General features: G+C 46.9%; 1 protein-coding gene across 1 annotated transcript; it reads left to right on the top strand.

The window, feature by feature from the left end:
- Window positions 1-800: 800 nt before the first annotated feature.
- rfc1 (replication factor C (activator 1) 1) lies at window positions 801-14,061 on the top strand. Its single transcript, XM_084687283.1, has 23 exons — window positions 801-914; window positions 1,291-1,434; window positions 1,973-2,048; window positions 3,149-3,229; window positions 3,598-3,875; window positions 4,219-4,269; window positions 5,535-5,612; window positions 5,716-6,081; window positions 6,211-6,318; window positions 6,466-6,645; window positions 6,730-6,828; window positions 6,916-7,291; window positions 7,425-7,537; window positions 7,894-8,008; window positions 9,653-9,741; window positions 9,897-10,034; window positions 10,108-10,203; window positions 10,310-10,560; window positions 11,642-11,759; window positions 11,963-12,108; window positions 12,648-12,861; window positions 13,064-13,252; window positions 13,373-14,061. The coding sequence occupies exons 1-23, from the start codon at window positions 912-914 to the stop codon at window positions 13,472-13,474; spliced, it is 3,411 nt and encodes a 1,136-aa protein (XP_084543409.1). The 5' UTR covers window positions 801-911; the 3' UTR covers window positions 13,475-14,061.
- The last annotated feature ends 974 nt before the right edge of the window (window positions 14,062-15,035 follow it).

Genomic DNA, 15,035 nt, shown 5'->3' with positions numbered 1-15,035 from the left:
TTCCTATCAAATTCGATATTTCATAAAGATGGGTTAGGGTTAGCTTAACCCTATCAAAAACATGGTTAAAGTTGAAGTCTTATTGTCGGATGCACAGAACAACAGTCAGACTGGGCACTGAAATTATTAGGACAATGCAGAGCAACCTGGCACATAACATAAGTACTCAACATAAATTAACTCATGATAAGCAAAAATGTCAACCAAGAACAATATAAAATACAGTATACCAAGCCTCTAATACACATAATAAAGACAAGTGGGGTAACAGTGCAATATTGCTGATACTGTTAACCAGTAGTTGAAAGTGCCTGTAAATTAAAAAGTTAATGATTACTTTGAATGTTTAAATATTAAATGAATTGATTTCATAAGATATAGCAAAGAAACAGCCATCATGACGGGTCCTTTTAGCCCAATGTTGTGCATTACAGGTAGTGATACCAAAACGATTTTTATTCAATAATACAAAATAAAAATTGATCAATATTAATTGAGAAATACATGGAATACTGAATGATTAAATTAATGTATTGCGAAGATATCGAAAATATTTCAAAACAAAAAAAAACTAACTTTTGACCGATGTTGGTGATTACAAGATTAAAGACACTAACTGACATTCGTTTAGCTACAGTACGCCTGATGATGTGCAGGTTAGAGACAACAGGAAGGGTCCAACTGTAGACATCTCTCCTCAGGCCCCTAGGACTTCAGTCCAGAAGAGGTCGGTACCTTGTTTTTACAGTAAATGGTCGGTACCGACACCGGAGGCAGCTTCCTCTGAACGTGACATCATTTCCAAGCGCCGCCCTGAGACAATCATAGTTCGCGCCAAGTTGCTCTGCTGAAAGTGCGTAGTGAACAGATCTGACAGCAATCAATACGAGAATTACACCGTACAGTTGAATATGGTAAGTAACAAGGTTAGTGCATCGATGTTCTCAGTTAATAGTTCGTAGATTCTATGTAACTGTTGAAAGTTTCCAGACACCGTGCTGATCATCTTAGAGCGCGCGCACACAGCACCATGCTAGCTGGTTAGCAAAGTCAGAATCTCTTGCTAGCTTATCAACTGCATATCACAACGACTGTTGGCAAAATACCAGCTAATGTTTAAACACTAACATTACTATGTACTGTCTGTTTCCAGTAGCATGCCTTTCTTAACTGCACTGCTGTCCCAAAAGTAAACATGGCTGTGTTTCTCTAACACTGTGTGCATGTCAACATGTTGTGAATTTGGTCAAATCAAATGTCTACAGTCGTTTATCTTATTATCTAATTCAGGACATCCGGCGGTTCTTTGCGCCGAGCAAACCCGCGGTTCATAAACCCGGCCCAAATTTGAGCGTGCTCACAAACGATGACAAAAAGAAGACTAAATCGGTGTCCCCAGAGGAAGACGTGAAGAAAAAGAAAAACATCACCAAGGTAACGGACATCGACACCAGGTCACACTTGAAGCCCTATGTCTGTTTTCCTCCAAAGACCATCAAAAGCAGCAGGTCATTCATTCATGTGATACCTGTAATGTTGTCCCTCCACCGTACATAGTTGAGATCCTGGTGTTACTCTGACATGAAACTGAAGCCATTTCCATGCACCACTTAATTCAAGATGCATGTAACTGTAAGACTGTAGCAGAGGTATTTCTAGTTGTTACTTTACACTGTGTCTGGTAGCTGAGCAGTTACTTTACACTGTGTCTGGTAGCTGAGCAGTTACTTTACACTGTGCCTGGTAGCTGAGCAGTTACTTTACACTGTGCCTGTTGCTTGACTCTAACCACTGATGTACTGTATAACTAGAACCCTAACCCTGTGCTCTTCTGATCCTTGATATTCTACTGTACTTTCTATATGCACTATTTTTACGTTGTCTTAGATAAGTGTCAGTTAAATGAATAAAATGTAGGTAATTTGTACTGGATATATCAAATACATGCCACAGTTGTGCTTCCATGTTTCAGAGAACCAGTCTCAAGGCAGAGAAGACACAGCTCTGTGACAAGAAGAAGAAGAAGAAGAGACTGCTCATAGAGTCAGGTATGACCCTTCATAGAGTCAGGTATGACCCTTCATAGAGTCAGGTATGACCCTTCATAGAGTCAGGTATGACCAAGGGCGTAGGTTTGGTCTCAGCTTTGGTAGGGACACTGCCCCCCCCACACACACCAATAAATACAAAAAATGATGGAGCCTACATCATCTGTACTGGACTTCTGAGCAATTAAATAATGAATTCTATTTGGGCATCCCAAATTTATAGCACCTTTTTACTACCTACAAGTATAAGTGTGAATGATAACATTCATGGGTAACATTGTCTAAACATCCCTTAAAAACAGCAATTTAATGGAATCTTTACCAAAATGGACAATTCAACCTCCCACCTGAACCCCTGATGCTGATTCGTCACCAACCTGCTCTACATCTGTAGCTTCAGGGACCTGTTTTTCCTGCACAGTAATTTATCAATGTAATACAGACACTAACCATGCTTAGTTGACTGCTGACATTGGTCAAAATTACAGGGATAGCCATATTAATATCCAAGAGATCATATAGGCCTACTTATTACCAGTTCATATCGAATAATAGAGAGTTGCTAGCCTGCTGGTACTAGGCTAACGTAGCACGGTCCCATTAAATGGGTAGATTAGCTTTATCCTTCTGACTTCCTCAAGACCAGCTGCTGCTAACACACTGGTCGAAAGATAGCAGACGCTAGGGATAGATGTAATACGAGCAAAAGTTACATGCTGCTCTACTACACTAACAACTTTCAAAACGCAATTAAATGACATCATCTTGTCTTGCAGGCTGGAGGCTCATTGGTTAACTTGGAAATGTATTTTTCACTTTTCTGGGCAACGAACATGGTATAAATAATAATACGGATGAGTTTTGCAAATATGTTGTGCAATATTTTTGTCGAAAATTTAAAAAAACATTAGTGGGGACAATTGTGCCTTTCCCAAACTCGGTCTTAACTAGTCCCTATCGACCCTATGCAAACCTACGCCCTTGGGTATGACCCTTCATAGAGTCAGGTATGACCCTTCATAGTCAGGTGTGACCCTGACAGTCTCCTTATAGGGATGCTATAGAATGATCAGGTTTGAATATCAACTTTCCACTTCCAGACTCCGAGGAGGAGAAGCCAGAGAGGAAGACGGAGACCTTCCCTTCCAAGAAGGGTCCAGTGCAGTACATCTCAGAGACTGGTGAGACACACCCTGCCAGTATAGTACATCTCAGAGACTGGTGAGACACACCCTGCCAGTATAGTACATCTCAGAGACTGGTGAGACACACCCTGCCAGTATAGTACATCTCAGAGACTGGTGAGACACACCCTGCCAGTATAGTACATCTCAGAGACTGGTGAGACACACCCTGCCAGCCCCCCTCCCATTCCTCAGCAAGGTTTCAGTCTATTGCACAGCATGCATCCTCTGAGACTTGTTGCTGTGATTAAGGTTGTATAGAAGGATGTTAGCTGCATGCCTAGATGATGTATGCAGTGGTTCATCTCTTGCTCTCTTACCCCTTCTGCTCTTTTGCCTTCTCTCTCCACCTGTGATCTCCTCAGACTCGGACAATGATGACTTCCTGTCTTTCAAGTCCTCCAAGCCCAAGGAGAATAGTGTGGCCAAACCAGCGAAGAAGAAACAGACTGAAAATACTTTTTTGTCATCCAAGGAGACGACAAAGTCTCCTCCAAAATCTACCCAGACCAGAGTACCGGTCACCCCCACCTCTGCCCCACCCCCGCCCAGACTCACCCCCACCTCTGTGATGGACTACTTTGGTAGTGGAGGTGTGCAGCGCTCGGACAGGAAGCTGGTGGCCAGTACCAAGAGGAAGGCTGTGAGTTCAACTAAACACAAAGTCTGAGAGCGCTGGCCGGACCTACATGATTGGCGGCTATAAAAACAATGAAGAACAGTTAGTAACTTTGAGGCTGCTTAGATGCTAGTCAGTAGACGCTAGTCGCTAGACACTAGGGAAGGTGAAAAAGAACACTGTTTAACCAATAGTATTAACCGGAAAACATTAGTATTGTCAGTAAACGGTTACACGGTTTATTATGAGCATCCCTAGCCCCGACCTTTAACCCTGACCCTGTGTGTCTGTGCGTGTTTATGTGTCTGCGTGCATGTGTTTGTGTACTTGTGTCTGTACCTGTCTGTCTGTCTGCGTGTGTGCCCAGGTATGTCAGGAGGAGTTGAGTGATGAGCTGCTCCAGCAGATGGACATGGAGGTAGGAAGCCTGCAGGGGGCGCCATAGACTCTCTACTCAACCCTCCCCCTCTCTACCTTTCCCTCCCTCCCTCTCTCCAGTGTTCCCACTAAGTTGATTTATCCCGCCATGGCTACATTTCTGCCACCACGGTATCAGAAATTGGGCTGTACAAAAGGCATCTATCAGCAGTGATAGCAGTGTCCTTGAGGGTTTAGGTTGGTTGAGGGGCAGTTCTATGGGTGTATGTTAAGTCCTCTGTGACATGCTTGCATGTCAAAAGGGCTGTACAAATTGATTTGATTTGTTAGAGTGCATGTCGGAGAATAGCATGGACACAAGCTTCACAGCGCAGTTGAGATTGCGTATGTGCATCCTTGAGAACTGTAAGTGTCTGGGAGTCAGATGGCTGAGCGGTGAGGGAGTCAGGCTAGAGGTTGCCGGATCGATTCCCCGCTGTGTTAAATGACATTGTGTCCTTGGGCAAGGCACTTCACCCTGCTTGCCTCGGGGGGGAATGTCCCTGTACTTACTGTAATTCGCTCTGGATAAGAGCGTCTGCTAAAAAACTAAATGTAAGTCGTATAACTTATGTTGTCAGTTCATTTAAGCCTGTTATTGTATTAGTCTATAGTTCTTGCAAATGTAAATTAAGTTAACTGGTGATTTTCGAAATTTGTATTTTTCCCCTGCTAGCTAACTTGCACGTGTCTGTTGATTCGATAGCGATTGCTGCCCTCGCTCTTGTTTGTAATTAGGTGCATTATTATGTTGAAGTATTTTAATTAATTAATAGTGGGTTTATTGTTAATATTTGCTACAGAATGCTTTACCTACCAAGATCAAATGAAGCAGAAAGTGTACATGCTTTCCAGTGGCCAACCTTAATCAATAGGCTAGGCTACTGACCATTTACAATAAGTTGTTACGTCAATTATTAATTAGCAGCATTTATGCCAATTGAGAACATACTTTATGAGTGGAATGTGTCTTTAAAGGGCTTAACCTTATTGCTTTAATAGGACAAAAATATGTGTGATATTACATTAGCTTTTAGACTATTACATTAACCTGCTCCGAAATATAGGGTAAGAACTTTGTTTCGGGTTGGGGGGGGTGTTTGGACAGACCTGCCTCCACTGCTTAAAAAAATCGTAAAGGAAACACTGCTCACCCCATCCAACTCTCTCTTTGTCTCACACCCTCTCCTCTCACTCTACATCTCCCTCCCCCTTTCTCTCTGCCTCTTACACCCTACCTCCCCCCCTTCTTTCTCTCTCCCCTAGGTTGAGAAGCAGGTCCATCAGGATGAGCAGTTTGCTAAAACACTGGCCATGTTGGATGAAGAACCACATGCCAAGAAGGTGACGAGTCAACTGTTCAAACACACACACTGTCCCTGTTGTGCTCACACACTCGCTGTGTGTGGTTCTCCCCTGGCTGTAAGCACACTGTGTGTGTCCCCAGGCTCGCAAGCACTCTGGTCCTCACTCCTCTTCACCTGAGAAGACCAGAGCAGACTCTGCCCACAGCAGCACTTCTCACTCACAGTCCAATGGGATGGGCAGCCACAAGGAGGAAGTGATTGGTCCGTCCCCTCAAAAGGTCCTGCCTCCTAAAGCCAGTTCCAAACTGGCCATGATGAAGAGGAAGCAGGAGGGAGGGGAGAGGAGGGAGGGAGAGGAGGGAGTGGGGAAGGTCAAAGTGACCGTCTCTCCTAAGAAAGAGCCTGTCAGCCCTGCCACCACAGACAGGAAAGCCACACCCAAAACAGGAAGTGTTGCTGGAATAACCACATCCACCACATTAAAATCATCTCCCAAGAAATCAGAGGTGAGAGCTCAAAAGCTGCCCTGTCAAGGAGACTCATTTAAATAACCTTGTCACAGGAGACTCACTTAAATAACCCTGTCACAGGAGACTCACTTAAATAACCCTGTCACAATGTGTTTGTGTGTGTAGAGCACCAGTCCGGAAGATACAGAGAAGAGGAGAGGCAACTCATCAGCCTTCAGAAACTACCTGAACAGAGAGGGGCCTAGGGCTCTGGGCTCTAAGGAGATACCCCAGGTAACACCACACACACACACTCATTCACACACCACACACTCGCACAGATACACACCAGGCTCTATGGAGATACCATTCGCAACACACACACAAAAAGAAATCAAGCACAGATGGTGTTATTGATTGTCACATACTGCGTGTGTCCAGGGAGCAGATAACTGCCTTGAGGGCTGTGTGTTTGTGCTGACCGGGGTGCTGGAGTCCCTGGAGCGTGAGGAGGCCAGGAGGCTGGTGGAGCGCTACGGTGGGAAGGTGACCAGCAACATCAGCAGAAGGACCAGCTACCTGGTGCTGGGGAGAGATAGTGGGCAGGCCAAGACTGACAAGGTACACACTCTTTCTCTGGGTCTCTCTGTGTGTGTGTCTCTTGTACGTGCAGGGTTAACTGTGTGTGTGTGTGTGTGTGTCCAGGCACTCAGTCTGGGAACTCAGATCCTGGACGAGGACGGGCTGCTGGACCTGATCAGAACCAAACCAGGAAAGAAGTCCAAGTACGAGATTGCTGCTGAGGTCAGAGTCTGTGCCTGTCCCTGTCCCTAACCCTGACCCTGGTGTCCATCCAGGCTAACTGTTACCTTGTCTTCTTCCTGTGTGTAGAGCCAAGGCTCCACAAGGGTCCCCCTGAAGGCCTCCCCAGCCAAGAGCTCCTTCCTTGGCCCCCAGACTGCCAGCCCCTCCAAGACTGCCAGGGGCTCCAGGAGGGCACTGGGGGCTGGGGGGACCCCCCCTGGCCAGGGCTCAGGGCCCAGGAGGGGGCTGGAGGGGCAAGGAGAGTCTCCTTCATCATCCCCTGGCTCTGGTTCTTCCTCATTGGCTGACAAGGGAGCCAGTCTGCTGTGGGTGGACAGGTACCGCCCCCGCTCTCTGAAGGCTGTGATTGGTCAGCAGGGGGAGCAGAGCTGTGCCAATAAGCTACTGCGCTGGTTGCAAAACTGGCATAGGAACCATGCTGGGGGAGGAGCCAAGCCTGCAGGTACGCTGTGTGTGTGTCACTCGTCCCTCAGGGGTGAGTGTGTGTTTCCATTGCATGAGGAAACGTATAGAAACAAGCGCTAATTAACAATAATATTCTGCTTATTTCCCTCCTCCTGTGTGTGTGTTGGCAGCGAGGTCGGGTAAGTTTGGCTCTGGGAAGGACGATGGTTCTTCCTTCAAAGCTGCTCTTCTCTCAGGGCCTCCAGGAGTCGGCAAGACGACCACAGCTGCCCTAGTGTGTGAGGTCAGTACACACACACACCCCAGCACACACCCCACCACACACACCCCACACACACACCACCACAGCTTCCCTGGTGTGTGAGGTCAGTACTAGTCACTAACCCTAACCCTGGTGTGTGAGGTCAGTACTATTCACTAACCCTGGTGTGTGAGGTCAGTACTAGTCACTAACCCTGGTGTGTGAGGTCAGTACTAGTCACTAACCCTGGTGTGTGAGGTCAGTACTAGTCACTAACCCTGGTGTGTGAGGTCAGTACTAGTCACTAACCCTGGTGTGTGAGGTCAGTACTAGTCACTAACCCTGGTGTGTGAGGTCAGTACACACACCCATGTTTCTGCCATATTTGGTGTGTGCAGGAGCTGGGCTACAGCTATGTAGAGATGAACGCCAGCTGCACTCGGAGTAAGAACAGTCTGAAAGAACTGATCGCCGAGTCTCTCAACAACACCAGCATCAAGAACTACTACTCAGGTACACACACACACACACACACACACACATACACACACAGACAGCCTCAACAACACCAGCATCAAGAACTACTACTCAGGTACACACACACACACACACACACACATACACACACAGACAGCCTCAACAACACCAGCATCAAGAACTACTACTCAGGTACACACACACACACACACACATACACACACAGACAGCCTCAACAACACCAGCATCAAGAACTACTACTCAGGTACACACACACATACACACACACACATACACACACAGACAGCCTCAACAACACCAGCATCAAGAACTACTACTCAGGTACACACACACACACACACACACACACACATACAGCCTCAACAACACCAGCATCAAGAACTACTACTCAGGTACACACACACACACACACACACACATACACACACAGACAGCCTCAACAACACCAGCATCAAGAACTACTACTCAGGTACACACACACACACACACACACATACACACACAGACAGCCTCAACAACACCAGCATCAAGAACTACTACTCAGGTACACACACACACACACACACATACACACACAGACAGCCTCAACAACACCAGCATCAAGAACTACTACTCAGGTACACACACACACACACACACACACATACACACACAGACAGCCTCAACAACACCAGCATCAAGAACTACTACTCAGGTACACACACACACACACACACACACACACACACACACACATACAGCCTCAACAACACCAGCATCAAGAACTACTACTCAGGTACACACACACACACACACACACACATACACACACAGACAGCCTCAACAACACCAGCATCAAGAACTACTACTCAGGTACACACACACACACACATACACACACAGACAGCCTCAACAACACCAGCATCAAGAACTACTACTCAGGTACACACACACACATACACACACAGACAGCCTCAACAACACCAGCATCAAGAACTACTACTCAGGTACACACACACACACACACACACACACACACACACACACACACAGCCTCAACAACACCAGCATCAAGAACTACTACTCAGGTACACACACACACACACACACACACATACACACACACACACACACACACACACACACACAGACAGCCTCAACAACACCAGCATCAAGAACTACTACTCAGGTACACACACACACACACACACACACACACACACACACACAGCCTCAACAACACCAGCATCAAGAACTACTACTCAGGTACACACACACACACACACACACACATACACACACACACACACACACACACACACAGACAGCCTCAACAACACCAGCATCAAGAACTACTACTCAGGTACACACACACACACACACACACACACACACACACACACACACAGCCTCAACAACACCAGCATCAAGAACTACTACTCAGGTACACACACACATACACACACACACACACACACACAGACAGCCTCAACAACACCAGCATCAAGAACTACTACTCAGGTACACACACACACATACACACACAGACAGCCTCAACAACACCAGCATCAAGAACTACTACTCAGGTACACACACACACATACACACACACACACACACACACACACACACACAGACAGCCTCAACAACACCAGCCTTAATAATGACTGTGTGTCTCAGGCCCAGCTCAGACGGTGAGTAATAAACACGTCCTCATCATGGACGAGGTGGATGGCATGGCTGGCAACGAGGACAGAGGAGGGATACAGGTACACGCACACACAGCCACGCACACACTGACACACAGCTACACACACGGTTACGTACGGACCCACAGTGTTGTTTTTTACAGGACCCATCAGGTCTTCATCTATATTTCCCTTCACTGCCTTCTGGTTGTCTGAGTGACCTCTGACCCCTGCAGGAAATGATCAGTCTGATCAAGCAGTCGAAGATCCCCATAATCTGCATGTGCAACGACCGAAACCACCAGAAGATCCGCTCACTGGCCAACTACTGCTACGACCTGCGCTTCCAGAAACCCCGTCTGGAGCAGATCAAGGTACACACACACAAACCATCAAGTTGTACACGCTTTTCATGAATAAACTTCATGAGTCTTCCTCCCCCCTCAGGGAGCCATGATGTCCATTGCCTTCAAGGAGGGCATCAAGATCCTGCCCCCTGCCCTCAATGAAATCATCCTGGCATCCAATCAGGACATTCGACAGGTAACAGGACAGCTGCTGTGTGTTAGTCCAGCCCAGACACCATGAGCAATCTGGATGACCCCTGACCCCAGACGACCTCTCTGTAACCATGCCAACGCCCCTGCAGGTACTACACAACCTCAGCATGTGGTCATCGACCCACAAGACGCTGTCGTATGACCAGGCGAGGCAAGACGCCCAAGGTGCACGCAAGGACACCCATCTGGGCCCTTTCGACGTGTGCAGGAGGGTGTTCTCCTCCGGAGGCGACACACCCAGCAGCCTCCAGGACAAGTCAGACCTGTTCTTCCACGACTACTCGTTGGCCCCCCTGTTCGTCCAGGAGAACTACCCCCACGTCCATCCTGCTGCCGCTGGGTAACACACTGCCCCTTACCTGGGGGAAGGTGTGGAGGAGGGGGGGGGGGGAGGAGGTGAGGTGTGAGGGACGGAGGTGGAGAATAGGGAGGTCTGGAGGAGGGAGGGCGAGAGGAGGTGGAGAGGAGGGAGGTGTATAGTAGCAGAGGAGACTGTGGCATGAGTGGAGAGTGTACCTGATTGGTTCAACAGGGAAGTATACCTGGTTGAAGTGTACCTGATTGGTTCAACAGGGAAGTATACCTGGTTGAAGTGTACCTGATTGGTTCAACAGGGAAGTATACCTGGTTGAAGTGTACCTGATTGGTTCAACAGGGAAGTATACCTGGTTGAAGTGTACCTGATTGGTTCAACAGGCAAGTATACCTGGTTGAAGTGTACCTGATTGGTTCAACAGGCAAGTATACCTGGTTGAAGTGTACCTGATTGGTTCAACAGGGAAGTATACCTGGTTGAAGTGTACCTGATTGGTTCAACAGGGAAGTATACCTAGTTGAAGTGTACCTGATTGGTTCAACAGGCAAGTATACCTGGTTGAAGTGTACCTGATTGGTTCAACAGGGAAGTATACCTGGTTGAAGTGTACCTGATTGGTTCAACAGGGAAGTATACCTGGTTGAAGTGTACCTGATTGGTTCAACAGGGAAGTATACCTGGTTGAAGTGTACCTGATTGGTTCAACAGGGAAGTATACCTGGTTGAAGTGTACCTGATTGGTTCAACAGGGAAGTATACCTGGTTGAAGTGTACCTGATTGGTTCAACAGGGAAGTATACCTGGTTGAAGTGTACCTGATTGGTTCAACAGGGAAGTATACCTGGTTGAAGTGTACCTGATTGGTTCAACAGGGAAGTATACCTGGTTGAAGTGTACCTGATTGGTTCAACAGGGAAGTATACCTGGTTGAAGTGTACCTGATTGGTTCAACAGGGAAGTATACCTGGTTGTAAATTGGTCCTTTCTCTCCTCTCCTCTCTCTCCTGCTCTTCTCCATCCATTCCTCCTTTTCAACTCTCCCTCCCTTTTTCTCCTCTTCTCCTTCCTTATCTCCTCTCTCCCCTCCCTCTCTCCTCTGGTCCAGGGGCAACATGCAGGCCCTACTGGTGCTGCTCAGTAGAACAGCTGACTCCATCTGTGATGGCGACCTGGTGGACAGACAGATCCGTTCTCGACAGACCTGGTCTCTGCTGCCCACTCAGGTACCACACAAACACGCACACACTTTCTTTCTCACACACACACAGACCTGATCTTTCTTTTGACACTGCGAGAAAAACCTTTTGTCAATCTACTATTCTTTCTTTCTTTTATTGTCAAACGGGACCTGATCAAACTGCATGTCTTTGTGTGTGTGTGTGTGCGTGATTGACTTGTGTGCTTTATTGACATGTGTGTGTTCCAGGCAATCTATGCGAGCGTGTTGCCGGGGGAGCTCATGCGAGGCTACATGTCCCAGTTCCCCTCCTTCCCCAGCTGGCTGGGAAAACACTCGTCCACCAGCAAGCACTCCCGAATCCTGCACGAGCTGACTTCACACATGAGCCTGAAGTAGGGATACACACACATACATAAGCGCAATATACACACCATAGACACTCACAGGATAATCACACACTAACCCCCCCACCCTCCCACTAGGGCTGTGCCAAAACATCATTTAATGCAGAATTGCGATTCATGGCTTCACGACATTGTATCGATACTCTGAGCTAAAATCAATATTTATTATTTTGTACTTTTTATAATTTTTCATTTGTGTTGACAGTCTAAATTAGCCTGAAAGTCAATCCTTAATATCACTTTTAGACATTATAATTTCCAATTGTGGTTCATTTTTTAAATTAGGGGTAGTATTAAACTATATACTTCAAAGGACAATCTTTAGCTAATCCCCATTAACAAAAAATTGTCCTTTTAAGTATATAGCCTAATATTATTTGAGGTTTTCTTTTAGTACTTAAGTATCGTGATTCCGTAGTGATATTGTGATGAATCGTGATGTATTGAATCGTAACATGTGTATCGTGATATATATCGTATTGCAAGGTACTTGCCAATACCCACCCTTACCCCCCACCCTGCCACAGGACACTGAGCAGCAGTGAGACAGTGAACCAGGACTACATGCCGTACTTTCGGAGGATGCTGCTTTGTCCCCTCGAGAGGCAGGGTGCTGAGGGAGCGGGCCAGGCCGTCCAGCTCATGGACCAATATCACCTCATCAGGGAGGACGTGGACAGCATCATGGAGATCAGCGTCTGGGGCGGCCAGACTGATCCCTACGCCAAGCTGGACCCCAAGGTCAGGGTTTTGTGGGGCATTGAGTCTCTTTGGATGCATGTCTACTCCTGAAGGGAGGATGGGGGGAGGGCTGCTACGGATTCGGTTCTAATCCATGGTTAGAGTCAGGGCTAGGACTAACCCTGGGTTCGTCTGGTCAGGACTAGGACTAACCCTGAATGTGTCTGGTCAGGACTAGGACTAACCTTGGGTGTCTCTCCAGGTAAAAGCTGCCTTCACGCGAGCATACAATCGCGAGGTGCACCTGACCCCATACTCCCTGCAGCCAATCAAGAAGGGGCGTCGTGGAGGGGGGGGGGGGGACCTGCAAGGGGCGGAGCCAGACAGCCAGGTGCCTGAGGAGGAGGAGGATGATGAGGAGGAAGGCCTTGATGCAGACGCCATGATCAAAGTAATTGTTGAATACTTTATTGCAGTCATACCTCACTGAGTGTTTTATCTGGCAACTTATCAGGACCGGTTGTGTGGACAAAATGTGTGTGTCAGGACTAAGTCTCTTGTCTCTCCACAGCAAAAGAAAGCTAAGCCAACCAAGGAGCCCAAGAAGGAGAAAGCAAGGGATTCTGCGAAAGGGAAAGGGAAGGGCAAAGGGAAGGGCAAAGGCAGAAAGTAAACATTGGATCAAAAAGAAGAAACACTTATTTAACAGGAAATCCCCATGGCTCTTGTTAGTGTTGTGTACCTCTGTGAAGGATGGTGTGTTGCTGCGGCCTCCCTCACCCAGCACAGCGGTCTGATCAGGAGAAACTCTCACACTAACCCTCCCGAAGAACTGGGTTATTATGTGGGTTACCAGTGTGATGAACAGGAACACAGGTGTGAGCGTCTCATATAGGCAAGATGGACCTGAGAGCAGCTCTGGACGGGATCAGGTGGACGTGATCTGGTGGACGTGATCTGGTGGACGTTATCAGGATCCTCACAATAGCAACGCGGCAGAGATCATGTGACTGTAGTTTTGGAGGTTCTATATGACTCGGCCCTGAAAAGATCTTCAAAACAGTTTGGTCTGCTTTGATTAGTAAGACCTGTATGTAACCGCAGTGTAAAGTTAGTTTCTTTTTTACTCTGAATTAACAGTATAGTTTTGTTTCTTGTTGTTAGATTCAATAGAGGACCAGTTCTCTAGAGAATGTCAAAACTGAGGTTTCCTGTTCCTGCTATTTTCACTGATGACTAATAAAATGTTGGCTGTTTGTATTCTTTCTCCATGTCATGGTTAGAGTTTGAATGTCCATGTGTGTGCTGTCAGAACTGAGGAGGAAGAGGCAGGGGTAACCAGCTCCTCAGCTATCTCCTCAGGTATCTGCCGAGCTATATCCTCAGGTATCTGCCGAGCTATCTCCTCAGGTATCTGCTGAGCTATCTCCTCAGGTATCTGCTGAGCTATCTCCTCACAAGTCTGCTGAGCTATCTCCTCGGCTATCTCCACATGAGATGGTTGGGTTTTGGTTGATTTTTGTTGGTCCAAATTTGGTCCAAAAGCGTTTTTATCATCCAGGGAAATGGAGTCTGTATGCTTTCATTTCATCCAGACTGGACTTTTGCGATGTACTACTGTCACGTCTCCAGCTTGTTCAAAATGCTGCCGCTAGACTGTTGACTGGAACAAAGAGGAGAGATCATAGTCCTGGGCTCTACTGGTAGGTGTAGTTGTAACATTTTGTGCTTTGACTGAATGTGTTTTTGTGTCCATGAGTGTTTTAATTATTCAATATTATTTAGCACTTTGGCAAACAGCTGTTATTTTAAATGTGCTTTATGAATAAAATGGATCGACTTGGGATCTGCTCTTCAAAAGCAAGCTTCAGGAATAAAATAAATTAGTTATCAAACTGTATAAAGGGCAAAAAATGCCAGTACTAACCCCGGACAGTGAAATCCATCAAGCATTGGGGAAGGTAACCATTGAGCGACAATGGGGAGTAGGAGATTAAAAAGCTCCATAAAGTATTCAAAAATAGTAAAAGTGACAAAACCTAAAGTAAGTTCTAAAAAGATTCCAACAGCTAGAAGCATTACGGCCAGGTCCAAGGGGCCTCACAGCACTGGCGACCACAGGCTGCGGGCTGACGGGGGTGACAAGTTTACTGGGGACCACCGCCTGTGGACTGGCAGCGGTGAAGTGTTTTGAGGAAAGCAGGTCAGACGCAGGGAGCACAGATTAAGAATAA

This window comes from Hypomesus nipponensis, chromosome 22, assembly GCF_054491055.1.
Source record: "Hypomesus nipponensis isolate SF chromosome 22, ASM5449105v1, whole genome shotgun sequence".
In the NCBI taxonomy this organism is placed as follows: Eukaryota; Metazoa; Chordata; class Actinopteri; order Osmeriformes; family Osmeridae; genus Hypomesus; species Hypomesus nipponensis.
This window is presented reverse-complemented; position numbering and strand designations above follow the sequence as displayed.